This window comes from Lissotriton helveticus, chromosome 4_1 (genome assembly GCF_964261635.1).
Source record: "Lissotriton helveticus chromosome 4_1, aLisHel1.1, whole genome shotgun sequence".
Classification (NCBI taxonomy): domain Eukaryota; kingdom Metazoa; phylum Chordata; class Amphibia; order Caudata; family Salamandridae; genus Lissotriton; species Lissotriton helveticus.
The window spans coordinates 294296976-294324434 of NC_136063.1; the positions used below are offsets into that span (position 1 = coordinate 294296976).

Genomic DNA, 27459 nt, shown 5'->3' on the forward strand with positions numbered 1-27459 from the left:
AGTTCGACAGAGAACGGCAGACAGGACAGCAGAGGTGGGGCCAAGTCAGGTGTTCTCTTCAGTCTTCTGCGGCTCTTCATGTCCTCCTTCTTTATAGGTTATCAGGATCTGCTTCTCTGGCTCCAGAGACTCCGTTAAATACTGAATGCAGGGGTTTTATGGGAGTGTAGGGTAGTATTCAATGGGCTACTGACCCTTGGCATCACTATGCCCCCTACATGACTACTTCCTGTGGGAAGTGGGCATAACACTGTCCCAGAACTCCTACCTATGCCACCACACAGAAGGCTAAGTCTGAAAAATAGTGTCCACCTCACAGTAGCCTACCTTAGGGGTCATACTTGCCCGAAGGTGGCACACCTACCAAACAGGCTAATTCTCCCGCCTGTCCAGGTGCCAAGGGCACTGATTGCCAATTTCTACATTCTTTACCCCATTCACATTTCCAGCCTCTATCTATACCCTTAAGGACTACACTGAAAATATTTTTACAGAAATTAAGCATTTGTCTTGCTTTTTAAATATGCTGAACAGGGAACACATCTATGCACGTTTAGCTACAGAAAGAGGTAGAAGAAACATACAAGTTAAGACTTTAGTATTTAATAAGCACATTTTATAACTAAGAAAAATGCTGATAGAATTCTCTTTTCGATAGTCAGTTAATTTTTAAAGACTCTCAGGAATACAATACGTCTAAAACAATATATTCTAGGGAATTTATTGTAAAAGGTAATCAATACTGGGAATGCGGCTTCATAAATGTTGTGTTCCTTTCCCAACAGGCGTTGGTCACAAAGCAAAACACGAGAAACTGATGCTTCCATTAAGAAATTACCATAATTCCTCCGTCAATTTCAACCGTAACTTTGCATTGGCTCTCACTCTGTCGGTGAATCCTGCCATTTTAGTCACTGTGATGGATGCAACGTGGAAAGAATGAAAATTAACCATGTATTTTTAAATAACAGGACTCGTAATCAGTTAAGAACACTTTAAATAACTGAAATGAAAATCATTACAGCACTGCAGTTTAATAAAATTATAGATCTAGGTGTTTTGCATCTGCAGAATAAATTATTCAGACTACAAGTCAGCAAAATACAACAAGGAAGAGGCATAAGTGAGGCACAAAATAAAGCAGCAGCATTGGTCACATTTACGTACTAGTGATGTTTACAAATTCACCAGCGACAAAACATCACATGAACATAAAAATATATTTGTAATTCAGAGGAACAACTTTCCAGACAATTTTACAACTGTGCATTTGATTATTTACATGTGTAAATGACTGAATATCATCCACCTGGCCGTCATTCGGTCTCATTTTTTTTTTAACTCAGTCATAAGTTAAAACAAACAACTCTCTGATCACTTGGTCACAACCTATAGTAAACTCGACAAAACATCCAGGAATAGTCCCATACAAATTAGTACCTTGCAGAGGGGTTTGGTCCATGAAGGCGCTGAAGCAAATCAAGGTTGGGACTGCAGTAATAATTATTGGACTGCACGGTAATTTAAGTACAAAAAATATTCTAAAAGTTGATATAGGAAATAACCATGGTGACTGTACACAGAGAGTATCCCTGATCTTACCACCTCCAACAGTCCAACTCTAAGCGCAATACTGTGACACAATTGGCAACAGTGCTCGGCACTGGACCATACTCTGCGTTTGTGCCGTACTACATGTTGCAGGTTTATTATCTAATGTGCAAGAATGGAGAACAATTAACTAAATTGTATTTTATGACAAGGTGCACAATAAAGTTCTTGAATTGTAGGAAACGTGATAGAGCCAGAACTGATCAGCCGCAAGATTGAAATTCGATAACTTATCATTTTTGAAAAGCTGAGGCCTTCAACTGCAAGACGTTTTGTTACAATGATCTATACATTACCTATAAATACTTTATAGTAATAAGTATTATCCCACTTAAAACCACTCTTGCCACTGAAAATAGGATCAGGATCGTTCTGAAGCGGTTTCTGTCCTAGGCAAATTTCGTATGATACACTTAGAGTAACTTCAATTAAGGGGCTGTTCCTACCAGCATCTGTACAAAGTGCAAATGCATGTATTGCCATTACATGATGATATGGTTTTGTGCTACTAAGACAGAGCAATCTCGGGTGGAGAAAACATGAATTTCTTCAACAGCTACCAGTCTATCCATTTTAATCCAAAAGAAGTCCTGGGAAGAACGGAGGACGGATTGGGCAGCTGGCCTGCTAATGCAGGGATCCTTGATGGTTAGATTAGGTGTGCAATAATTACTGCTTTCAACAGAGGAAGCAAATGTTACAATATGGAAAATGGAAGTGTTTGCCAAATGCAGTACCATGGCCATGGTGAAAGTGTATTTTGATGATGGCCATCAAGGAAAGTACCTACAATCCATGTTTTAAAGTGTTCATTAATACAGTATAAACAATTTGCAATGGATGCTCTGAAAAAGTTTTCCAGATGATTAGAAAACATCAATAATGTGATAAGTTCAGCCACTCTGGAACCGACAAAAGGCATCCACAGATATTATGAGAAAGAGTGCTTCACTGCCTGTGAACACATTAGTGCCAACATCAGAAAGATATTCTGGGGACAGACACTAACTATATTACACATATTTTAGACAGTAATGCGCACCTTCCCACAGCTGCGTCACTAAAAATATTACCATCTCTTTAGCATGTGTCGTACTGCAAAACATCACAGTTAGTGGTTGCCAATACACAGCATTAGAAATCGGAAATGGCAAATGAAGTCTTAAATCCCAGGCAACACACGCCAAGTGGAACTATTTTGTCTGCTCTTTAGGTATGCTTGTGATAAGAACAGAAGAAGGGGATCGTCCATGCCATTCAGAAAGGCTTCCATCCCTGAACATCAAGCTCCTTGCAGGAAGTGGTACGCCCATGTCAGGCGATGCAGGCTGTGAGAGAAGATTTGCAGTACTGGCATCAGAGAGGAGGTCCAGTGTGGAAATACCTTCCTGTAAATGGAAAACAAATTGATATTTGAATAAATATGCACTCACACTTCGGATGGATACACTGTATTGCTATAGGGGGCAGTAGAACACAAACTCAATGTTTTTGTACATTGTTTTTGTTAAATACTATCACTGATAATTTACTCAAATACATTCTCTCATTGTTGAAATATGATGGGAGATTTCAGTGCTTAAAGATTTGATTTCTTTGTGCCATTTCTTTTGGTAAACACATTTAAACCTAGGACAGAACATGAGATGTTTTCATATATAATTTTGAAGAGCAGTTTAAGAGATTTATAATTAACCTGATCCCAAACAGGAAGCTTTGCAGGATTGACCTTATGTAACAAGTTTAGGGAGGTCTCTCACATCAGCATTTTGTGATAGTTGCAATCCTTGCAACAGAACAATCTACACTGCCTCCTTGAATAGTTAGGGCACAATACCTGCGAGACTTGTTTTATGTTTAATACCCTCTACCACAAAGGGAAAGCGTGTAATTAAGATTTCAGCTGAGTGATCATTATATAGGGAGCCATCTGAGGATTGAAGAGTATAAGAAAAACACAGGAGATTGGTTGCAATAAAATGGTGCCATTATTCTGGATAAAAGATAATATTTTGACGAGGGGGGCGTGGCTAAACGCCGATCATGGCGGACGTGTAGTTTTTAAGCTCCGTCCGTAGCCCACGATACTTGCTGCACATCCTTATCCCTGACCACACCACTCACCCGGATTCCACCCCAGGAACCTCCGCAGCGGCCAGTGGGGCGGCGGCGACCGGCATCTGTCTTCCGGCGCTGCCCGGGATTGAGCGCGAGGGAGTTGACTGGCTGGGCCTGCGCCGGGGGGTGAAGCCGCAGCCCCGAGTTCCGGCGCGTCCGGACCCATGGCGGCGGACCAGCGAGACGCTGCGGGACTCTCGGAGGTGCCTGCCGGTACGAAAAGCGGCTGCTCGACGGAATCCCTGCCCCTGCTTTCGCTGTCCTGGGACACCCCCTTGGAACCACCTGGAGGGGCCGCCCTGACCGCCGAGCCCGGCCCACCTTGCCGGCGGATCCGGCCTGGTACGCCGACGCAACCCCACCGCGGTGAGGCCCGCACGCTACTGGGGTCCGACACACTGCGCGACGGCTATCTGGCGCCGGGAGGCGCCGAGGTGCCCTGAGACCTGCCGCGTATGCCCGCAGGCGGGCAGCGACTGCACGACGGGGCCCGGCTCCACACCCCCGGTAGGGGACGCCATCTTGCTTCGCCCTCCAGGGCGCCGGACCACCACCCAGTATACGGCAGGAAGGGCTGCCGAGTGAGGCGCACGAGGGCAAGTACCATGACCAACGGCGGAGGGACACTGCAGGGCACCCAGTAAGTCTACGAGCAGGCGCAAGAAATAGCGGACCCAGGAACCATCCTGAGCTGTGTGGTGGGTCACTGCGCCCTGCAACACCACTGTGGGGGCTGCTGAGCAAAACTGCGGAGGGCCCTCCATGCTGCATTGCCCTCCAGCGTATCAATCCTGATTGAGCCGACTCCCGCTACCCCAATTGCCCCACTGTGGCGCAGTCGATCACCGACGCTGCACGCCTATACCCACCTAGAGCGCTACCCTCGTTGCGGGACCGGCAGGCTCCTTACCTCTGCACAGGCACCTACAACATTGGTATCCCATCTCCTCGCGGACTACCTGCTGCCGGGATTGCCAGACCCCTCGACCTTTGCACACTGACACGTGGTGAGGACTGCCTCGAGTGTGTGCGCCCAGCGCAGCGGCGCCCTGCACACCAGATCCATGGGGAGGCACAGGGGCAGGGCCCAGGACCAGGGCGCTTCGACAGACATGCAGTCTACCAGTTCGGAAGACCCACTGGCCTCCTCAAACGCAGATGCTATCCCGCCGACCGGGAAGGGATCGCAAGACGCCAAACTGGACCTTATCCTAAACGAAATCAGGGCTACAAGGGAAGCGCTAGAATCGCGAATGGACACCATGGCGACGGGCCTCTCCCTCCTCCGAGCTGATCACAACAAGCTTGCAGAGAGGGTATCGGAACAGAAGATAGCACTTAATGACCTGATACCCCAGCAGACGGAACACTGTGGACGATGCGGAAGGGCGAGCCTGGCGCAACAATGTCCGCATTTTGGGTATTCCGGAGCGCAGCGAGGGAAGGAACCCTACCCAATTCGTGGAAGACTGGCTTAAACAGATGGTAGGCCCGGAAGACCTGACGGCCCTATACAGTGTGGAACGGGCACACAGGATGCCATCTAAACCGCCTCAACCGGGAGCGCCACCGCGTCCCTTGATTGCTCGCCTCCTCAACTACAAAGATAGGGACACAGTCCTGCGTGCTGCTCAGGAGAAAGCTCCGATCCGTTATGAGGACAAGACTGTGTCGGTGTACCCAGACTTTACACCGACGGTACAACGAGCCAGGTCCACCTTTCTGGGAGTTAAACGCAAGCTTCGAGAGCGGGATTTGAAGTATGCCCTCCTGTTTCCTGCCCGACTCAAGATTCTACATGGCAACAAATCGCACTTCTTCGACACACCGGAAGAAGCGGAGGAATGGATGGAGGTGACGCTAACGCCGACCACCTCGCAGGACCCATTTGCTGAGGGTGGGAGCAGCGGTCGACGTCATCGACCGAACCGACAACACACTACTGCTGCCACTGGCCCAGACCCCCAAGATAAGGACCCCCCGACTGGACAGGACACGGCGACCACTTTGGAAGGGCAACCGCAGGTGGTGAAACTAACGGAGGAGGCACTGGCTGCTCACGACGCGGACACGGTGGGGGACATTGCCAGCGTGTCGGGCACTCGCACTGAGGTCTCGGGATCGGCAGACAGCCTGCAGCTCTTCCCCAAGATCACGGCGCAAATGGCTGCGGAATTCTGACACCGACGCCTTGAACACTGCCTGGGTGGTAATGTATGACCTGTATGCCTGGCATGACTGGCCACGAACAGGTGGGTGGCCTAAAGGGTTCAAATCTGCTTAGGGCTTGCTATGTCACCACGGCCTAGCACTGATCGGCATTGCATTGACTATACCCCCCATCGTATGAACATGGTTTTGTTTGACTTTCACCCACGTTGGGTACCGAGGTTTGGACCCCGGGTCTGTTTATCTGGGGACCTCATTGTTCAGGGGTTAACCGTTTACTTGGCACTCTCCCACTACCGCAGGGTACAATTGGCTTGCTCACCGACGAGCACATCACTGACACAGTACACGATCAGTCATGGGGCCACTTAATGTTTACACTGTGTCCACCTGGAACGTGAGGGGCATGGGCTCTGTCCATAAAACACATAGAATACTGGCACAACTCAACCGAAGAGGGATCATGATAGCTTGCCTCCAAGAGACACACTTGAACACTGCTGAGGCCTCGAAACTGTCCAAGAAATGGAAGGGCCAACTCTTCGCCACGTCCTACTCTGCATTTTCGAGGGGGGCGGCTGTCTGGCTCCGCAACTCTGTGCCTTTTCAACTTATGGAGCAGAGAATTGATAAGGAAGGGAGATATGTCTTTGTGAGGGGTATGCTGGATGGGACTGCTGTTGTACTCGGATGTGTCTATGCACCTAACTCAGGGCAATCAGACTTTCTAACCAGTCTTAATGATGTGTTAGTGGATTGGGCGGGATATCACTGGATTGTTGGGGGGGATTTTAACGCTGTGCTAGATGTTACGTTGGACAGATCACATCCACCACTACACGCCACAGACAGTAGGAAACAGGCGGCTGCGCTGACGCAATGGGCCGAGGGGTGGGATCTGACAGACGCTTGGCGCAATAAACACCTCTCTGACAAGGAGTATACTTTCTTTTCCCCGCCCCACCAATTGCACACCAGAATTGACAGGGTGTTTTGCTCTCGCCCTCTGTTGGGGGCGATCCTCACGGCACAGCATATGGGAAAGACGCTTTCAGACCACAACCCTGTAGAACTGACGATACAATGGGGTAGAGTGCTGACGCCGATCCCGACGTGGCGTTTACCTGTTGAATTACTAGAGGACGCAGTCTTCAAGGCATCAATTGCGTCCGCCATAGGACCTACTTTGGTACGAATGCTGATACAGCTAGCTCTAGACACATTGAGTGGGATGCGTTTAAAGCGTACATAAGAGGAGCGGCGATGGCCGTCCGGGTGGGTATGAAAAGGGAGGTGATTGATGGACTCAAGGACATAGAGGGTAAATTGGCCATGCTGGAGCGGGAGGCGGCGGGCACAAACGTACCCTTTACACCACTACAAGAAGCACATATTAGACACGCTGAGCTGCTAGAGGACTTACGCTTACTGGACTACCGAGAACACACTGCCAGACAACACACGCAAGCTGATAGGTCGGGACCATTATTAGCTCGCATCATCCGGGACTCCCCGACACACCTGCCCATATTGGAAATAGTGGACCAGGGGGGTACGCTGACCTCGACTCAATTAGGAGTTAACATTGCGTTTAAGGAATACTACACTACGCTGTATGGCTGGCATCAGCCTGTATCACAAGTAGCCTTGGAGAACTTCATGGAAGGATTGGATCTCCCCCAACTGACAGCTAGGCAGAGCAACGACTTGAAACGTCCTATAACCGCAGCAGAAATTAAACCGGCAATACGTGCCCTCCCGAGGAATAAAACCCCTGGGACGGACGGCTTGCCCGTAGAATTTTATGGGGCATATACTGACATACTTGCTCCACGGCTACTGACTATTTACCAGGAGGCGCTGCGGACTGCCACTCTACCACAGACTTCCCTACAGGCGTTGATAACTTCTCTCCCGAAACCGGGCAGGGACGGTATGCAACTGGCTAATTACAGGCCTTTGTCCCTACTTAACACCGACTACAAAATACTGAGCAAGATTTTGGCCACTAGATTAGCGCAATACACCCCCCAGCTGATCCACCCCGATCAATGCGGGTTTGTGCATGGTAGAAGTACTGCTATGAACCTTCGTAGGCTGGCCCAACTGATGCCACGAGACCAAGGTGACGTGAGCAAGGAGGGTTGTATTTCCCTAGACCTGAAACAAGCCTTCGACTCCCTCAGATGGGACTTCATGTTTGCAGCATTTGCAAAGTTCGGGCTCCCTCCGGAATATATTGCATGGGTCCGACTACTGTATACCCAACCCACGGCACGAGTGCGTACGTCCAGGTGTATCTCTGAACCCTTGGCCATCTACAGAGGCACCAGACAAGGGTGCCCGCTCTCTCCGCTCCTTTTTGTTCTGGCACTCGAGCCGCTCCTTTGTCGGCTGCGTAGGGAAGCACCTCACCGGGGCATTCAGAGAGGCGGGAAAACTCATGTGGTATCTGCGTATGCGGATGATATAATCCTATACCTCCGTGATGTTCACGGTGACCTGGACCCGATCCCCGCGCTTTTCGAGGAATTCCGGCTACTGTCGGGCCTGACGATTTAGCGGGCCCAAGTCATATGGATATTGCTTTAATGCTACTGGTCCATCTACACCACTGCTCTTCCCGCCCTACACCTTCCAAATGGCGGAAACCACTTTCCGCTATCTTGGAATACAAATCTACAGAGGTGAAGAGGAGATGATAGACGGCAACCTAGGCAGAGCAATACGGGCACTGAAGGCGCAGGTACAGTTTTGGACATCGCTGTCCCTATCCGTGATGGGCAGGGTAGCGATCTCGAAGATGGTGGTGCTCCCTAGACTCATCTACTTCTTCACTAACCTACCGTTCCTAATCCCGGCGCCGTTTTTCAAGACACTGGACACACTACTGACGGAGCTAATATGGGGATCGGGGCGGAGACGCATAGGACTTGCCAAATTGCAGCTGACCACTGGGACAGGAGGACTGGGAGTACCAGACTTCCGGGCCTATAATTTCGCCTGCCAGCTACAATGGCTGGCATACTGGCTAGCAGGCCGAAACCTACATGAAATAGACATGACGGAGGAGGATCGCTCCACTGGGAGGATCCATACTCTTCTCTTGCCCCATTCGGAACTTCCTAGGGACACCCCCCCTCTTCTCCGACTTGCAATAAGATATTGGCGGAGGGCGGTTAAGTACACCACCTCTGCGACTACGTACGCCCCCACAATCCCGTTACTGGGTATTCCACTGGAGTCCGGAATGCTCACGACGCAAAGACTAACTTCGTGGCACGACGCAGGGGTCATGCACATTGGGGACCTGTTTGCAAATGGACACATGATGTCCTTTGAGGACTTCAGGACCGCACACCATATTCCAGGAGGTTTGTTCCTCTTATATGCTGGTTTACGTCACTTCGTGACAATGATGTGGCCACACAACGGTGATGAGCCTCCCACTAACCCTCTGCTGTCAATGCAATACCTAATGGGGACGGGAAGCCACCTGACTAGATGGCTGACTACTGGCATCAGAGCGGGGAGAGCGATGTCTCTGTTGCCCTTTAAGGCGAAATGGGAGGCCGACATTGGACGGCCGCTCGAAGATAGGGAATGGGAGCGTATTCTACAACACCCCAAGAGAGTGGCCAGAAACCCGAAGTTCAAATTTATCCAATTAATGATACTACACAGGGCGTATCTCACACCTCGACGTATACATGCTATGTTCCCTGATGCTTCGGACTCTTGCCCTCGGTGCGGTGCAGATGATGCCTCACTGCTGCACATGCTCTGGGACTGCCCGAGAATGGGCTACTTCTGGACTACTGTGCGGGAAGAGCTCACTACCGCGGGTGCACCCCCCTTGCCATACACATCGGAACGTGCACTACTGGGACTGGACCCGGCGGCGCGAAAAAGGAGTGTGTCGACACGCTTTGCTGATTTGGCTATACTGTTAGCGAAACGCGCTATAACCATGCGATGGAAGTCGCCCAAGCCACCAGACCCTGACATGTGGAGGTCTGAAGTTGTACGCTGGAGCAGGGCGGAGGGGGAGGCGTTACAACGTGAGGAACGCAGGGGCCATAGGAAAATATTGATTTCGCTGGACTGGTTTACACTACTGGGGGCTTTTGAGACAGCGGGAGAAGATGAGTCTAATGTCGCATCCCCCGCTGTTTGAATTATGACTTGATTGTAATGCACAGCCAATTGCCGCGGACGTCCAAGGTGCTACACGACACGACTACACTGGGGCAACCCGTCATACTGACAATTGTGCCTATTGTTGATTGAAATGTCTACTGTATTGCTTAAAAGCTGCTTTATCTTTTATGGGAGTAGCCAACTACCAATGTACATACTTAACTTCCTATACGGAGCGCCTAGGGAAGGGATGCCAGGGATGTGGGAGGGGGGTGAATTGAGGGGTTTGTTTGATTACCTATAGAAGCATCAAAAATAAGAAAATGTTTACGATATATGCCTCCCTTATACTGCATAGTACCTATTATTGCACTATTACTTGTATGATGCCAATACCATGCTATGCTTTCACAATATGCAAATAAACATATTTAAAAAAAAAAAAAAAGATAATAATTTGACAAAGTTCAAAAGAAACAGTATTTCCGGGACCTACATTTCAGACAAGAATGTAAAACATCTGACACAATAATGGATTCGAAAATGCCACAAGTGAAAAACAATTCCTTACCATTTTTCATGTGCCTACAGATTTGCAAAGAACATAAGGCTCTAGTTAAATATCTCATACATGAGGCTAAACACAAGCCTGGAAGGAAGTATCAATTTGAAATGCTCATACTGCACAGGCAATTGTAGATCATTTCTCAAACAGGAGGCTTCTTTAAAAATGCGTTTTATTAATTACATCCTTTAAAAACCTTTATGTATTTATTTATTTATGTGCTCTACTGTGACACCAAGAGGCCCTGAGAAAGGGCCATGCTTGCCCTGAAACAAATGCATTAGCGGGGAAAATAGAGAAAATGCAGTTGATTTTTTGCTGCTTGTTTTTAAAGTCTGCAAATAAAAAGATGTCTGTGTTTCGCCTCATGTGAGGGGTTACCAATACCCACTGCTATACAGCTGCAGATGTGATTTCGCTTTCTGTGTTAACTCATTGGAAGGATTGGGGTATTGGTTCTGGAGATTTCTTTTCAGCCAAGAAGGACTCCCAGAAGCATACAGCGAAATGGACGAAACTAGGCTGAATAGATCCAAGGCTAAGAACTGTTTCAGAATTGTATCAAGACATTAATTTGGCGAAAATGTTATATGGAAAAAAGTCCAGAGTTTCTCTAACAACCAAACCATTGGATCTTAAAGAATCAGTTGAAATGTTTCTCTGTTTTCAAAAATTCTCAATGGCTTTACTGTGAAAAGTAAGATTTGCAAATGCTGAAGTGCTCAGATGATTTGATCAGTAATATATTTCATATGAAGTGACCCCAGGTAGGATCACCATCTTTTCCAAAGAACAAATACAGCTGTCTGTTCATGTTTTAAGTTCCTGCGAAGGCCCGGGCATTATTAGTAATTTGAACTTTATATGAAGTTGTCTGTATTCATATTTAACATGGCCTTTCTGTCTTTATTTCAGGTGGCATAAAAGCAGCTGTGGAACATATTTAAAGTTTTTCTTCCTATATTTACTGTTTAAAGTATGTACTGATAAAGGAATAAATACTAGCTTTAGATGATTTTTCAAATGTTTGTTCCGGAAGGGACAATAGGATACCAGCCATTCTGGTATAAAACCAGACAGGGGGCACTCTAGGCCCAAGGTGGGTTGTCATACATGCCTGTATTTTAGTAATCGGGGTCCACCAACATCAGGGCAGAATGCATAAATTTGAAATCGGAAGCAAGATCTCCTAGAGTGACCCGAAGGCATGCTTGTGAGATCGGTTTGATACGATTGAAAGTATGTCAGTTTTTGGTTCCAAAATACAACCAATTGTCTTGGGTCAATGTTTCAAACATTCCGCTATTGTGTCCATCATTTTTCCAAAAATGTTTTTATGTTTTTTACATCTGCAACAGGGTGTCAAATTGTTGGCTTTTCTTAACAGTCATCTACATGCTAGGCATAACTGTATTATGTCTGTAGAAATGTACATGTTGGTTATCTCTAGAAATGAAATATCTAAGCAGCATATTTAATTTATTTGCAGTAGAGAGAACACTGGAGTAATCATTCAATCTCAAGTATTTGAGAAATAACTACACCACCCACTTGCAGACGAAACCCGCAACAATGTGCACCACTTGGAGGTCTTAACTGCATTCGTTTTTTTTAAAAGAATTTTCTTGGTGGAACTAAAGACATCATACATGCTTCTTCATTATTAAGATTTATTTTAGCTTCCACATTCATGTACCTCAAATCAAACTCTGGCCACTATTGGCTATATATGTTTTTAAGGCAACAACTAACATACACATGACTGCACATAAACGTTTGGACACCCTCTACATAGCAGTAACACTAAGGCACATAATAAGAATAAATTGTAAACTACTCTGCGAAACAATGCCAATTTATAGTTAGATTTAAACAATGTTTTATAAATTGGTATACCTCTTTACTTTAACAGCCGAGTTACCTTAGTCCAAGTTACAGTTACATTAATTGAACAAAAGAGTTTACACTCCTTTTTGTTTTCACAAAACTGTGAAATTACTTTCAAAAGAAAATGTAATGCAAATGCAGGGTGATGTAACTGTATTTAATAAAATAATTTATACTCTCCTTAGTTGTTACATTTTCGTTTTTTATTTCCATATTTAACAGCTTGCTTTAAAATGTTAAATTATAATGCAGCAATGTGTACCATTAAACTACGTAAAGCTATGAGGTAAATTATCACTTTTGCTCTTGCAATTCCATAAAATAGTTTAAACTTACAAAGGACATCACAAATTAAGTACAAAAGTATTTAGAATTTAAAAATAGGGTACCTGGAATGACTGAACGAAGTTAAGGACCTGTAGAGAAAGTTTTCTACTGGAATGTAAAAGATTCTGAAGGCTGTAACAACAAACAAAGTGGTAAATAACACTAAAATCACAATTCACGTCTCTAAATAGCAATTCATACTTAACCCTAAAAACTGCTACTGCACAAATACAGTGGATAATTCTGCAAGCATAACTGTACACTAAAAGCAGGGAACTAGGGATTCGGACATCTTTTCCAGGTGTACTCTAGGAAATCTTTGAAAAAAAATCCTTGACATTGGTAAATCTGCACCAGGTGAAGTTGTAAACCTGCAATTTCTGGTTTATGAATTTGTTTGCGACTCAGTCTCTTTGCATTTCAATCACACTCCTGCATATGCACTAATGAAGCATGGAAATTAGCATAGTTTCAACTATTCACTCAACAGACGGTCATTTTGTGGCAAAAGCACTGTGTCTCAAGGGTTGATTCCAGTAAAATGATTTGGCCAACTTCCTTAAACAGACATTGCTTGCTATCCTTAAGAAAGTTATACATTCATCAGGTCAGAACAAGTGTTCGGTGGCATCTCCTATTAGTGTATGTGGAGATTGCGCTGAAGGCTGCAAATTTTATTAGATGACTATAATTTATTTCACAGCTCTTTGGTTTGGAAACCTAAAATATAACAAAGGGTAAGAGGTTGTGGCGGTACACTTCATTGAGACGTTCCTTCACTACAGGTTGCACGCATTAGCACAGTTATCTTCCTGATATGACAATGTATATTTGCACTGATAAATAATCTGGTAGTTATGCATTTTGGAAAACAACTTAAACTATAACATAGTTTTATAGCTTGATAACTGGAGGTTTTATTTTGTAACCCAGAATTCCTTACTGTTCTCTTCAGGCCATCTGAAGAGTTGCATTACTGTACTGTGTTGCTGTGATAGCAGAACCATATGTACCACATTCACGCTTGCAGAAAACAAAGGAAAAAAAATCAAGCAGTTGTTGCTCATTGTTGGTCATCATGCACACACGTTATAGCAAGGAAAATGTTTTGATTCTTAAAATCATTACACTATACAGAGAGAAAACAAACTCCACATTTATACGGAACACAAAATATCAAATTACATTCCCATAATGAAAACAGTATCTATTAATCAGCAAATAGGGGCTGTCCAATGACAAAAGCTAAAACCATGTTAATTAATTCTATGTAACTCTTACACTAACTAGAATCTGACTTGAGAGTGATTCATAGGATTGAAAAAGTCACCATTATCTAGGCTTAAACTGTTGTGAAAACAATATTCACACTCTATTTTCACAAAATAATCAGTAAAAATACTACTCGATGGCAAAAAAATGACAAGCAAAGACTTGTCGCTTAAAACCTTCAATACAGGTTATTATCTAGGAATACCCATCTACCCAACATGATTTTATGGGGAAGCACCCCTACTGATTAGTCCTTTAAAATAATTAGCAATATATTCACAAATTGTGTTCAGCGTTTGACAAGCTTCCAAGTTGTTCCCGTTACACAAAATAGTGTGGCTTTATTACAAGTCTAGTGCTGCAGCAACAAATGAACGACAGCATGCTGAATAAATCAAACATTCTCCGCCAGTCAAGAGATCTGGGTTAAATCCATTGTTCTTATGGTCACTACGCCACCCTAATTTTGATCCAGCCCTTTACAAATCAGTCTTGACCCTGGTCCTCATGGGAACAGACCAGCCCAAACTGCCAAGCCGGGTCCACCCTAGAACAGAAACAAGCATCTTGGGACCAGTTTCGGGGTATTTCACCCCTCACCAGCCAGTGGCACAGCGAGCAAGGGACCTAAGTATGGGCATACCCATCCCACTGAGGGTGAAAAGTGATGCGGCAACAAATGATGGATGGAATGCTGAATAAATCAAAAATGTTCCCCCAGTCAAGAGATCTGGGTTTAATCCATTGTTCTCATGCTCAAAACGGCACCCCAGTTTGGACCCAGCCATATGTAATTCAGTCCTTGACTCTGCTCCTCATGGGAACAGTCCAGACCAAACTGCCAATCATGGTCCTCCCTGGAACTGAAGCAAGCATCCTGGGACCGGTTTCGGGGTATATTACCCCTCACCAGCCAGGCTAGCTTGAATCCATAGATTGCAAGTCTAGGTAACTAGTTTGTGATAAACTGGCTTCAGTAATCTTGTGTGTTCCCATTTTAATTCAGGGCATCCACAAAATAAATTGTATTGTATTGTAATTGCATTTATATAGCGCTTACTACCCCTGACGAGGCGTCAAAGCGCTTTTTAGGCGAATAGCACGCTACTCCGGAACCCATAAAGGATTACTGTTGAATTAGTATAGTGAAATATGAAAGTCATTTGAGTGGTGGATAGGTTAGTTAGTTATTTGCATTCAGAAGGATAGCGGAGGGATAGAAGATGGAAAAAGGTTTGCATTTATTTATCGCTTGTTACCCCTTATGGAGTGTTGAAGTGCGTTTTTGGCGAGTAGCATGCTACTCTGGAACCCATAAAGGATTAGTGGTGAATTAGTATAGTGAAATATGAAAGTAATTTGAGTTGTGGGTATTAGTCAGTTATTTGGATTGAGAAGGATAGTGGATGGATAAAAGAGTGAAAAAAAGTTTGCATTTATATAGCGCTTGTTACTCCTGATGGCGTGTTGAATTGCTTTTTTGGCGAGTAGCACGCTACTCCAGAACCCATAAAGGATTAGTGTTGAATTAGTATAGTGAAATATGAATCTAATTTGAGTGGTGGGTATTAGTCAGTTATTTGGATTGAGAAGGGTAGCAAAGGGATAGGAGAGGGAAAAAAGGTTTGCATTTATATAGCGCTTGCTACCCCTGATGAGGTGTTGAAGTGCTTTTTCGGTGAGAAGCACGCTACTCTGGGACCCATAAAGGATTACACTTTCACACCACAGAAACAGCAGCAACAGACACATTTTATTTTCTTCAACTACCTAGATCTACTATCCGATACTGAAATAGAAGTAAAACAGAACCTTGGGAATAAATGGTGTAAACTTTGTTTAGACGGATCCCTTAAGTAAAAGAGCATTAGAGGTCTCCAGTGTAAAGTATGCTCATTCATGTTTCATTTATCCAATTCTGCCTAATATCAAAGTTCTTTAGTTTTTTTAGTTAATTACGCTTTTAAAAGGTGCAAATGAAGATGAATTGTCCCAACATGAATTAATATGTAATTGTTCAATAATGAATTTGCCCAAGGGAGTATTGCCCATATTTACTATAAATTCTGTTTGTAACATAGATTTTAATGTGCCTTGGCTGGGTTTACAAAACAGATAGCAGTAGTTTACCTAGAGTACATTTCACACTAATCAATCCAAATTCCAACCTCAACTGTCTCAGTGGACAGGTCCTGGAGACAAAAATAAATAAATAAATAAGACAATTATCCCTGTAGAGCTACCAAGTGTATCATGCTCATTTTATCTCCAGAGATCAGCAAACTATGCAAGTGCAGGCACAAACTAGACTTTAAGGATGTAAGATAGGTGAATATCCGAATGGCTCTGTAAATTCAAATATAATTTCCTAAGCAAATATTGCAAAAAAGGTAGTGTTTAATTTCATTCATTAAACTGGGTTTCTGGCCCAGGTCTCCCGTCTTGCCACGGACCTAAGTAAGTAAGTAAAGGGCTTTTAAAGCGCACTAATGCTTAGGTGTCTTGGAGCTGGAGGAAGCAAGAAGAGCAAAGGGTGAGAGTCTGGAAACGCTTGAAAGCTATGCGAAAGGAAAGAGCCAGGTTTTGGCCTGTTTCCTGAACTGGGACCTAAATGGAATTAACCTGATGTCGAGGGGAAGTTCGTTTCAGAGCCTGGATGCCATGAAAGAAATGCATCTGCCTCCCCATCTGGTTTTGTTCACTCTAGGAACATGGGCCAAAGCTTTATTGGCCGATCTAAGGTTCGACGGGGCGTGCCATTGAAATAGTTTTTGATTATCAGTAGGCCCACCCCCATATAGGGTTTTGTGAAGCAGGCAGAGTGTTTTGAACTCTGCTCTCTGTTTGACGGGAAGCCAATGTAGGTGTTCTAATTGCACCAGAATTTGACCATATTTAGGAATGTTTAGCAAAGTGCGTGCCGCTGCATTCTGTAAAGATTGAAGTTCAGAGAGCTGGCGTTTGTCAATGCCTAGGTACAGGGCATTACAATAGTCTATGCAAGAGAGAACAAGGGCCACCACAACTGTTTTCCTCAGGTCTGCAGGTAAAAATGGCTAGATTCCACACAGCACCTATAAAAGAAAATAGCAAGCAGATGTAAACTGGTTAATCTGAGCTGAGAAATTAAGCTCGGAGTCACACAAGAAACCAATGTTTCTCACTTTGGTGGCCGGGGTTGGACAAGGTCCCGCTGCTGCTGGTCACCAAGCTTGGGACCAGATAGGGGGGCCCTTCTCAAATTCCATGACCTCGGTCTTGTTGGTATTCAATTTGAGGTAATTCTTCTGCATCCATTTCATTATGTGGCTTAAACAACTATGAAATCTGTCCGCCACCGAGTTGGTCATCGTTGAAATGGAGATAATAATTTGGGTGTCATCCGCGTACTTTACAAGTGTGGAGCTTGGCTAGCGGGGTAACATATATGTTGAAAAGAGTAGGAAAAAGGGCGGACCCTTGTGGTGTAGTGTAGATCCTATATTCCCAATAGGCTCTGCGCATTGGAATAACATAAACAATAGTTTAGACGTAGGACTGAGGTGATCTAGGTCTCTATTGAATATGTTAGACTTAATTATGAATGCCAGCTAGCTCAGAGGTCACTAGAAACTTTCTCGAGTGAACAGGAAGGAGTTAACTTTCCTGAATAGACAAGAAGGGATTAGTTTCTGACAACCGCATAAACATGACAACTTTGCTCCCCCCAGAATAAGGAGTATATCTCCAGAGTCGCGGAAAACAATAGACAGCTATTTCACTCAGTCAATCGTGCATGCTTAGTTTCACCAGGAGTGCAGAGAAATAGAGAGACGGGCGTTTTCAATAAAAGTTGTTATTTATTGAGCAGTCCTCTTTCTCATGCAAGAGAAGTGAATTGCCACAATTGCAATACTTGTCATAAAGTAAAGTGCGTACAGTAAAAGGAGTATTATGAAATAATACTGTAAAAGCATTGATATGGTTTCTGAGCCATATGATACTTAAAACGGATAAAATATATACAATTATAAAAGTTCACTAAACGTGCTCAACTGGTGTTTCTAAAATAGGCTTACCCCGGTGTAACTGACCTAAGCCTAATAAAAGCCCACTCGACCCTGCACCCCTCCGCTTCCTGAAAAAAGTGACTAGTACCATCACACTCCCCCTCACGGCATTGATCAACTCCTCCTTCTCGCAGGGCACAGTACCCCCCAGCTGGAAGGCGGCAGCGGTCAAAGGCCTACTAAAAAAAACCTTCGTTAGACCCACAGTACCTCTCCAATTACAGACCCATCTCCCTTCTCCCAGGCAACAGTAAGATCGCGGAGAAGTTAGTGAATAAACAACTGTCACTATTCCTGGAGAGCAACAACCTACTAGGGGTCTCCCAGACAGGGTTCCGTCCAGGACAGGGCACTGACATCGCCCTCCTGGCAGCAGTGGAGAAGGCCAGAAGCATTCTGGACACAGGAGGATCAGTGGCAGTGATCCTCCTGGACCTCAGTGCGGCCTTCGACACTGTGGACCATCCTACCCTTATCCAACGACTGGAAGAAATCGGAGTAAAGGGTACGGCCCTGAAATGGCTAAAATCCTTCCTAACAGGCCGCTCCTTCCAAGTTTGGGAGAACGACAGCCACTCACCCGTTATCCCCCTCCGCTGTGGAGTACCGCAGGGCTCATCTTTGAGCCCTACGTTATTCAACGTTTACATGGCTCCACTGGAGAAACTGGTTAGTCCGTTCGGCGTATCAATAATCAACTACGCTGACGATACCCAGCTGGTGGTTACCCTCTCACACCCTCACCACTCCCCCTCTGACCTCCACAGTTGTCTCACTGAAGTCCACCGCTGGATGAACCTTTCCTCACTAAAATTAAACGGCTCAAAGACCGAGATACTGATGCTCGGCCACAAAGGACCCTCCCTGCCGCCTCACCTCTGGCCCGACTGCCTGGGCAACCCCCCCACCGCTAAGGAAGAGGTCAAAAGCCTAGGCGTCTGGATCGATAACGACCTAAGCTTTAGAACTCAGGCAACAAAAACTGCAGGAACATGCTTCGGACTCCTCAGAGCCTGCAGAAAGGTCTTCCCCTTGCTCCCAGCGAACGCCAAGAAACTTCTCATTCAGGGCCTCATTCTGGCGAGACTGGACTACTGCAACGCAATTTACTTGGGAGCTCCCGAAGCCACGCTCAACACCTTGCAGAAAGTCCAAAATGCCGCCGCACGCCTTCTGACCGGTACACCAGCAAGATCATCTGCAAAACCAGCCCTCAAGTCTCTCCACTGGCTCCCAGTCAGAGAAAGAGTGGCCTTCAAGGCTCTCTGTCTGGCCCACAAAACCCTCAACAACAACGGCCCTCCCCTCCTTAAGGAATTCATTATCCCTTACAAAGCGGAAAGGGCCCTCCGGTCCAGCGGAGAAAATTTCATCACAGTCCCCAGAGTCAAAAAAGCCAGGACCGGTGGCCGCCGCTTCTCGGTCCACACGGCCAAACTCTGGAACAACCTCCCAAGACGACTGAGATTAGAACCCAACCTCCTTCAATTTAGGAAATCACTGAAGACCCTCCTCTTTCCTCACCCATAAACTCCCTCCACTGCTGATACCCTTGGAGTTTCAGGTTTAGCGCTGGGATGCTCTAGGGTTACTACGCGCTGTACAAAACCTTTAAATAAATAATAAATAAATACGTGGGAAGGAGTAAGTGAGTTAAGATAGTTTTGACAAGAATCTGTATCTAAGGATCTAATCAGCTCCGTACCTTGATTTATAGAATGAAGGAGGTCTTGTATCTCTCTCTCAGGACTCGATCTCCCAGCAACCCGCAAGGGTGACTGGAAACACTGGAGCTCGATTTTTCGCCAGGAGAAAAGACAGCGTCTCTCTCAGTGCGTCAATGGGAGGGTTGGCTTCCTTCAGCACTCGCATCAGCTGGGCGTCGGGCAAGTAGATAGCCGATCTCTTTCAAACCACCGTGTGTTTGCTTAAGGCAACGCTGGTATATTTATACCTGGAAGGTGCCGAGTTTGACGTAAGGTTGGACATAAGACGTCACTAAGAACTTACAGTTCTTTCTGGACTCCAGGAGTTCTTGCACAAATCAAAACAAAAGCAGGGGGAATTCCCGGGCAGCTGGAGGCTTGGTTTGTTTCAAGAACGCGTTGTACTTTCTAAGAGTCTATGGGAGTAACCTTGCCATATTTGGACTGCATTGGCTATGACTAAATATGGATATGATTCTTATGCCTTTATAAGGATATTATTTGTTATAACCACATAAGGGCATGAATCGGGAATATTTAATTAGGGTCCTAGATACGTTCACAACAGTGGGACTCCCCCAGGAAGATAGAAATTTCCTGATTCTAGTGTGTCCGAGCACACCCTCTATTCTCTAGCTGAGAGAAAGGAGGTAAGAAGGGTGAGTGCAGAGTCCCCAACTTAATTGATCTAGACTTGCCTCCACCCACACCGAGCAAAAAGAAACATTTGTTATACTGGAACTTATTATTTTATTTTTGTTCACAGTAACTACCAAGTTGTTTACTTTACTGAAAGCGCTCACCGCCCCCAGTGCCCTTTGCAATCTGATGAAGGTGGTGTCTGGAAGGATAGTAATCTGTATACTAAAACAGGGATATACACGGAACTCCCAAAGTTGATGGAAAATGCCTAATCCCTTGATTCTGATTGCCCACATCAGCTGTACTTAAATTAAACAGTAATGGGTCTAGTATGTAAACCTGCTTGAATACCTGATAAGCTGGTTTCTTTTTTGTCACTCTGAAACCATCACCCATCTTGATGCAAACCCATATGTTTTTTCGAAAGTGTAGCTTGAGTCACAGTGTCAAATACGACCTTGCAGGCTTCCGGTTGTTCTTTGAGCTATAATGTTGTGTACAAGTATGTTGGCAAGAGTCTCACAGCCCATCCTAAACCACACAATCTCAGCTTCTTCCACCCAAATCTCAAGTTTAGCCAATCATATATTAGCATAAGGTTTACTTTCCACCGAGGGAATGGGGGAGGAGGGAGGTAGGGGTGCGGGTTCTGGCCAAGGGAGGGTAGGGGTGGGGGAGAGGACGGGGCGGATTAGTGGACCAGCTTATGTTCTGTGGGGGCAAGACCTGGGGGTAGACTGTGGTACTACCCATTAATGACTATTGTACTCTACTCAATTAATGTATGAAGACCACTGCTTTTTCGCTAATACCTGATGTGTCTTTTGATGGAGCTGTTTTGTTTCAATAAAAAGACTAAAAAAAAAAGTTTACTTTCACTGTCTAATAATGTTATCATATGATAGTTATGTGGATCATCAGGGCTGCTCCTCTAAAAAACACACTAGGTGACTAATGCCATATGTCTGGGATAATTTGTAGTTCCAGGCAAACAGAAAATCAAATTGAAAATTGACATCCATCTATTACAATTCACCTAATTTAGAAACCCATATTTTTGTTGAGTTGTGAGTGTATGCTCACTTTAAAGTATCCATCCATTTCTTTAGATAAACCCGTTCTTTGGCTTCCTGCACATCTTTTTTTGATGGTCACTGCGTTGAAAGACAAATCAAGAAATATTGCTTTTTTCAAATCTCCATTTCTTAGTCCTTTATGTTCTTTCAGTACTATTGAAATCCATTTTACCAAGTCCAATTCTTTCGTTAATATTCTTCCTAGTTAGTAAATCTTTAACAGACCTTTTTATCTGGTTACAAACTTAAAAAAGTGAGAGAGCATTTGTTTCACAGTGTATAAGACTTTTATCTTCAAAGTCCCTAGGTGATGTCAGCTGTTCAGAGAACGTTCTCCTCCATAGAGCCTATTGTTTCCAAATTAGATACTTCTTCACAGTGAGGTTAAGCGGGACCCTCAGGGGCAACTAATCATTTCCAACTCGACTTATTATGGCAAATGTACAAATAAGTTGAAATAAAGGGGTCAGAAGTGTATAGGCAAGGAGTTTCATCGATTACTCACTGGAAAATGGGACAAATGTTCTGGACTACCACAATGAAACCTGCCAAAGAGGCAGGGTTAACGGTTCTCTCTAAAAGCATCATATTATCGTTAGGTCTTCTTGGTTTGTTATCTACATCTATGGAATATACTATTTTGCGTCAACTTGTTCAATGTCCTCCAAATTTATTCAAAAACGTATTTAACAGTCACCCAACATTATCAGGTTTATTTATGGTCATGCGTACAAAGTGATAAAATACAATCTAGTAAGCTTTTCTGAATTATCTAGCCAGGTAAATATAAACATTGAAAAGCATTATTTTCCTAAAATATTATCACTAGAGATTTTTAAAGCCAATTTGAGTATTTGAATGAGATCTGAAAGGATTTAGGAGCTAAGACTATTAAGTCCCATCTTGTTGAAATTGAGGATAATAGAACTCCACTTAGTTATTCATTCTCATGGAACATTACAGCCTGTATTTCCCACACAAAATACCCTGGCTTTTCCCTAGAACAGTTTTATTAATGTATATAATGTTATAAACAATCATAAACTCCTTAGTGTCATCCAGTTACACAATGCTGTGTATTCCTGTAGAATTCCAGGAAATAATAAAAGAAAAGGGTAGTATTTTTAATACTAGATTTACTGTTCAGATTTCTATTATTCATCAACTCCCTTGGTTTCGGTGTCAGGCTATGAACTCTAGTAGGAAATAGTATTACACGTAATGGGAATCCAAAATGCGCAGGGGATGGGAAATGACACATCAGAAAACATGACAGGAAACCTCTTAAACAATCCAAATCATTACACCACAATTTGTCAAATGTTAAGATTATCCCATCACTAGGAACTACAGCATTTTAACAGCATTACCGTCGACTGCAACTGTCTTGACACATTACTTGTTTAGCTTAGTGTTTAGTAATGAAGTGAATACAAGATAATGCTAATTTTTTTATTAATATCTTTAGAGTGGCACCAAGTTGCAAAAATGAAAATTTACACACCTGTCTTTACCGCATAATCCGTGGGCTGCAACCTTCCTGCAGACTTTTTTGTTCAGTTCTGAATTGAAAAGTGGAATTCCGAAGGACAGCTCGAGTGGGACCCACTGGTGTTCCGTTGACGCTAAAAAAAGTAAACAACTAGTCCATTACTGCTGGGCACTAAAAGAACTATACAACAAGTCTGCTACTGCTTATTTGAGCATTTCATCTTGTGATACAAAAGGTTAGTGCAGAAGGAAGAGTACAAAGGCATTCCTGCAACCAGATACAGCTGAGTGGAAGAATGGGATAAAGAATGCAATAGATAACAGAACTTCCTAGCTTCACTTTCCCTGCATTTATTTCTATTTTGACTTTGCCTCTAATAATGCACTACTCACACTATTTTAACAACACTGTAAGGTTTACAGAAATCGAGAGGGTAAAGTTCTCCTAAAGGGTAAGCCAAACTTTTTAGAAAGGTGATAGAAAGGCTGATTTATAGACAGGTTCACTTTTCCTGCAGTAGCCTTTAAATAGAATGACATGTTTCTATAAAAAACAGCAGTTGTTTCCCTTCAGCAGTGGAACTTTCTCAAATTGAAAATTGGAAAGAGGGCGAAGAAAATATTAGGGACAAATAAATACTTATGCAACTCCAGTTGAGAGTCCCTTTGCAAAACCAATCCTGTTGGTGGTCCAAGCTAAACTCATACCTACACTGATTAATGCTAATACGATGTTTTTGGAAAATGTGCCAATTGCTTACACTTTGCCCAGTGCTCTCTGCTTGGAGTCCTGTTCTCCTTTCCAGGGTTTACCACACAAGCCCAAATTAGGCTTGAGATTGTTCTCTTTAGGTAGACATTAGTAAGGAAAGTTAATTGTATACAATTGCCCCATGGGACTAAGTCAACTAATATAATACTTGGGAAAGTGCTGATCTGGCAAAAAGTTAACAGTTTCTTGGAAATAAATAAGCTAAATGCTTGGTCAAAAAACTAGCATCTGTCAATTGATAATTTAGAACTTGGTGATTCATTGAACATAATAATTAAATATGCATGTTTCAAAATAATTGTGAAGAGAAATTTTAAAAGTGTTTCATATTGCCCTGACGTACAAATATTTACCACAGGGAAACATCAGGTGTATAAAATGTATTCCTATGTGCTGGCAAGATACAGGCTTATGTATTCATCAGTCTATCTTGCTAAATGTGACTTGAATACACGTGTTTAAGTGACTCCTAGTTTTTTCTCCCTCTGAATTCAAAGTTACTTTGTAAAGCTTCCATGGATGCCCACGAAAATGTGGCTGTTGTGGTTAGTACAATTCATATCTAGTTCAGATATGTGTGTAGATGTCCTACCACTGAGGCGGTAAAATGTCTCAAATTAGCTCTGAGAAAACCAATTGGTGACTGATTTTGCATCTGATAGATGAGGTATGTGTGAACGGTTGACCACTTATGTCCTACCCAATATGGTTTCTTTGCTATGGTTTTATCTTGTTCTTTGCCTTGGTGTGCAGATTCACCACATTTAAACTTGAGTAGAAGTGGATTATTACTATTAAAAGAAATTGTATAGCTGATGTCTATTAGATATTTTTTCATAAGAAGTTAAATATAGGTGTGCCTGGTATCTATTTGTTTAATCCTTTTTGCCCAATTTACCCATTAACACTATTTTTTTTAATCTTGTTATGCTACCAGAGATTGTGATTAGTTATGGTGACACATGTAATTTCGGTTGAAAAGTTATTTTGACTTCCGGTACAGTTTTGCTGGCTCAACATATATTACACTGTTGATATATCAACCCGGTTTCCAGATGATTTCTCTTTAGGATAATTAAGAACTTTAGAGCAATACTAGAGGGTGAATAATTTTGAGTACATACAATGTATTAAAACTTGCATACTTACTTATAAGTCTGATGTGTACATGTTTGTTTCCTCACTAAAATGTTGGACTGACTTTTTTCTAAGTAATTCAGACTATTCAATGTTAATGTAAAGACCGGTTTTACTAGCCAGTTGTTATGTTTCTAACTTTGGCAAGACAACACTATAACTACTTGCTTGTCATGGGTAATAATAATTCTATAATTATATTTTGTCAGTTTTGTTATCTCTTCTTATCTTTCAGCTTTGAGAAGTGCCCTAGTATTGTAACACACTTATTGGCTGAATAACTTGTTCACAAAATCATTCAGATATGAAAACCTATGGAGCATAGTTCTGATACTGAACATATTCAAATCATTATATTCTATTGTATTGGCTACTGTATTATATGATATTTTGAACATAAAAGTTGTGCTGGAGTAAGAAATGCTTCTTGAAATAATATTAACCCCTTCCATGCTGATGACGAGCTCAGCTCGTCATCAGCGTTACCTGCCGTGTGCTGATGACGAGCTGAGCTCGTCATGAATCGCGGTAATTTGAAAAATGCCGCATACAGCGGGAAAAACGGATGCACGCATGCGGTTAAAACTAACAGTAGATTTAGAAATAACGGAGGCTTTTGATATTGTAAGAATGTAGAATAGGTAGGAACTCCCACATTACCTCTATTTTGTGGACTTGCAGTTTTTCATGTACTTATAGTTTGATGAATGTGCTGGACTTTTCTAACGTATGTGTTTAGAGTCTAGAAATGAGGCAGGTCATCTGTGGTTTAATTTAACTTTTTTGTAGCAATTCTTATGATTTTAAGAATGCAGAATTGGGGTATCATTCATTTTGTATTTTTAGATTCATTGTATAGGTCAAAGAGGTACATGGTCATTGGGTGACCACACAATGCTTTAATAAATTAACTCCCACATAACCTCTATTTATGGACTTGCAGTTTTCTGTGTGTTTATAGTCAGATGAATGTGCTGGACTTTTCTAACTTAGGTTTTCAGACTCTAGATCTTGCAACAGTCATCCGTGGTTTATTTGAACTTTTTTGGTAGCATTTCCTGTGAATTTAAGTAATCTACAACAAAAAACTATGACAAACTGTAATGAAAAATATTACTATGGCTGGAGAGATACCCTCCCTGATGTACAGTTATCCCAATAGCCCCAGTACAGCAAAAGCCCTGGTCAATGGCATCCTAAAGAAAACCCTCGCTCCCACGAAATACATCCTTCATGCAGGAGCACGGCTCATCACAAAGTTGAAGAAATTGGATACATCACCTCGGGTGCTATGGGCTGTGCATTGGCTTCTCTTAATAGCTCGGATCATTTTGAAGATCGGCTGTAGCTCTTTCAAAGCAGTCTAAATCAAGGTCCATGTTTACCAAGCTAACACACTTACAATTCCTGGAGGTCAATGCCAGATGAGGGGCTCACACATCGCCAGATTAAAGACTAAATAATGCAGGAAGGAAAAAACAAGAAAGGTAAATGCTACTTACCAGTAAGCATCTGTTCTTGGCATGTAGAGCTGCAGATTCTCACACTTAGCATTAGATCGCCATCTGGTGTTGGGCTTGGATGATTGCATGTTGTTGTCGTCTTGGAAGAAGTCTTTGTAGTCACGAGATAAGCAACTCCTTCCTTGGACGCATGGGCATCAACTCCATCCTTAGATTGTTTTTCGCCATGATGGGAAATGATGGAGTTAGTAGAAAGAAAAAGATGTCCATGTGTGTATATCTAATTAGGATAGAACTGGAACAGATACAGGTCCCGGGGAGGCGGGTGGGCGTGTGAAAATCTGCAGCTCTACATGCCAAGAACAGATGCATAATGGTAAGTAGCATTTTCCGTTCGAGGCATATGAGCTGCAGATCTCACACTTAGCATAGACTATACAGCAGTGTCTCCCCTAGCTGTAGTCACCTGTATCTGTTGCAGTAGCTTGAAAGAGAATTTTGAGGACAGCTTGGCCTACAGCAGCTTGCTGCTTGGCTTGCACATCAACACAATAGTGTTTAGTGAAGGTGTGTGTTGTAGACTATGTTGCTGCTTTACAGATGTCTTCTAAGGGAATGTTCCTTAAGAAAGCCATAGAGGCTCCTAGCTTGCGTATGGATTGCGCTCTAGGAGGAATTGATAATGTCCGTTTTGCTTTTTGATAGCATATTTGGATACATTTGACAATCCACCTTGCAATACCTGATTTAGAGTTGGGATTGCCTTTATGTGGTGGTAAGAAAGCTACAAACAATTGTCTTGTTCTACGAAAGGATTTAGTTCTGTCAATGTAATAAAGAAGGGCTTTTGTCAAGTCTAGGGTGTGTAGAGCTCTTTCTGCTACGGAGTCTGGGTTTTGAAAAAATACTGGTAACTCCGCTGATTGATTAAGATGAAATGGCATGATTACCTCAGGAAGGAATTTTGGATTTGTTCTGAGGACCACTTTGTTACGATGTAATTGTAAAAATGGTTCTTGTATAGTGAAAGTATG

At 43.4% G+C, this 27459-nt stretch overlaps 1 protein-coding gene across 1 annotated transcript in view; it reads right to left on the reverse strand.

Moving 5' to 3' along the window:
- Positions 1-1015: 1015 nt before the first annotated feature.
- Positions 1016-27459, reverse strand: part of FAM91A1 (family with sequence similarity 91 member A1) — a 217413-nt gene continuing 190969 nt past the window's right edge. The window contains exons 22-24 of the mRNA XM_078686797.1: positions 23067-23187; positions 12880-12949; positions 1016-2999 (exon numbers count right to left, since the gene is read on the reverse strand). Of these exons, the coding sequence (XP_078542923.1) occupies positions 2805-2999; positions 12880-12949; positions 23067-23187 (386 nt within the window). The 3' untranslated portion in view covers positions 1016-2804. The remainder of the gene's footprint in view (positions 3000-12879; positions 12950-23066; positions 23188-27459) is intronic.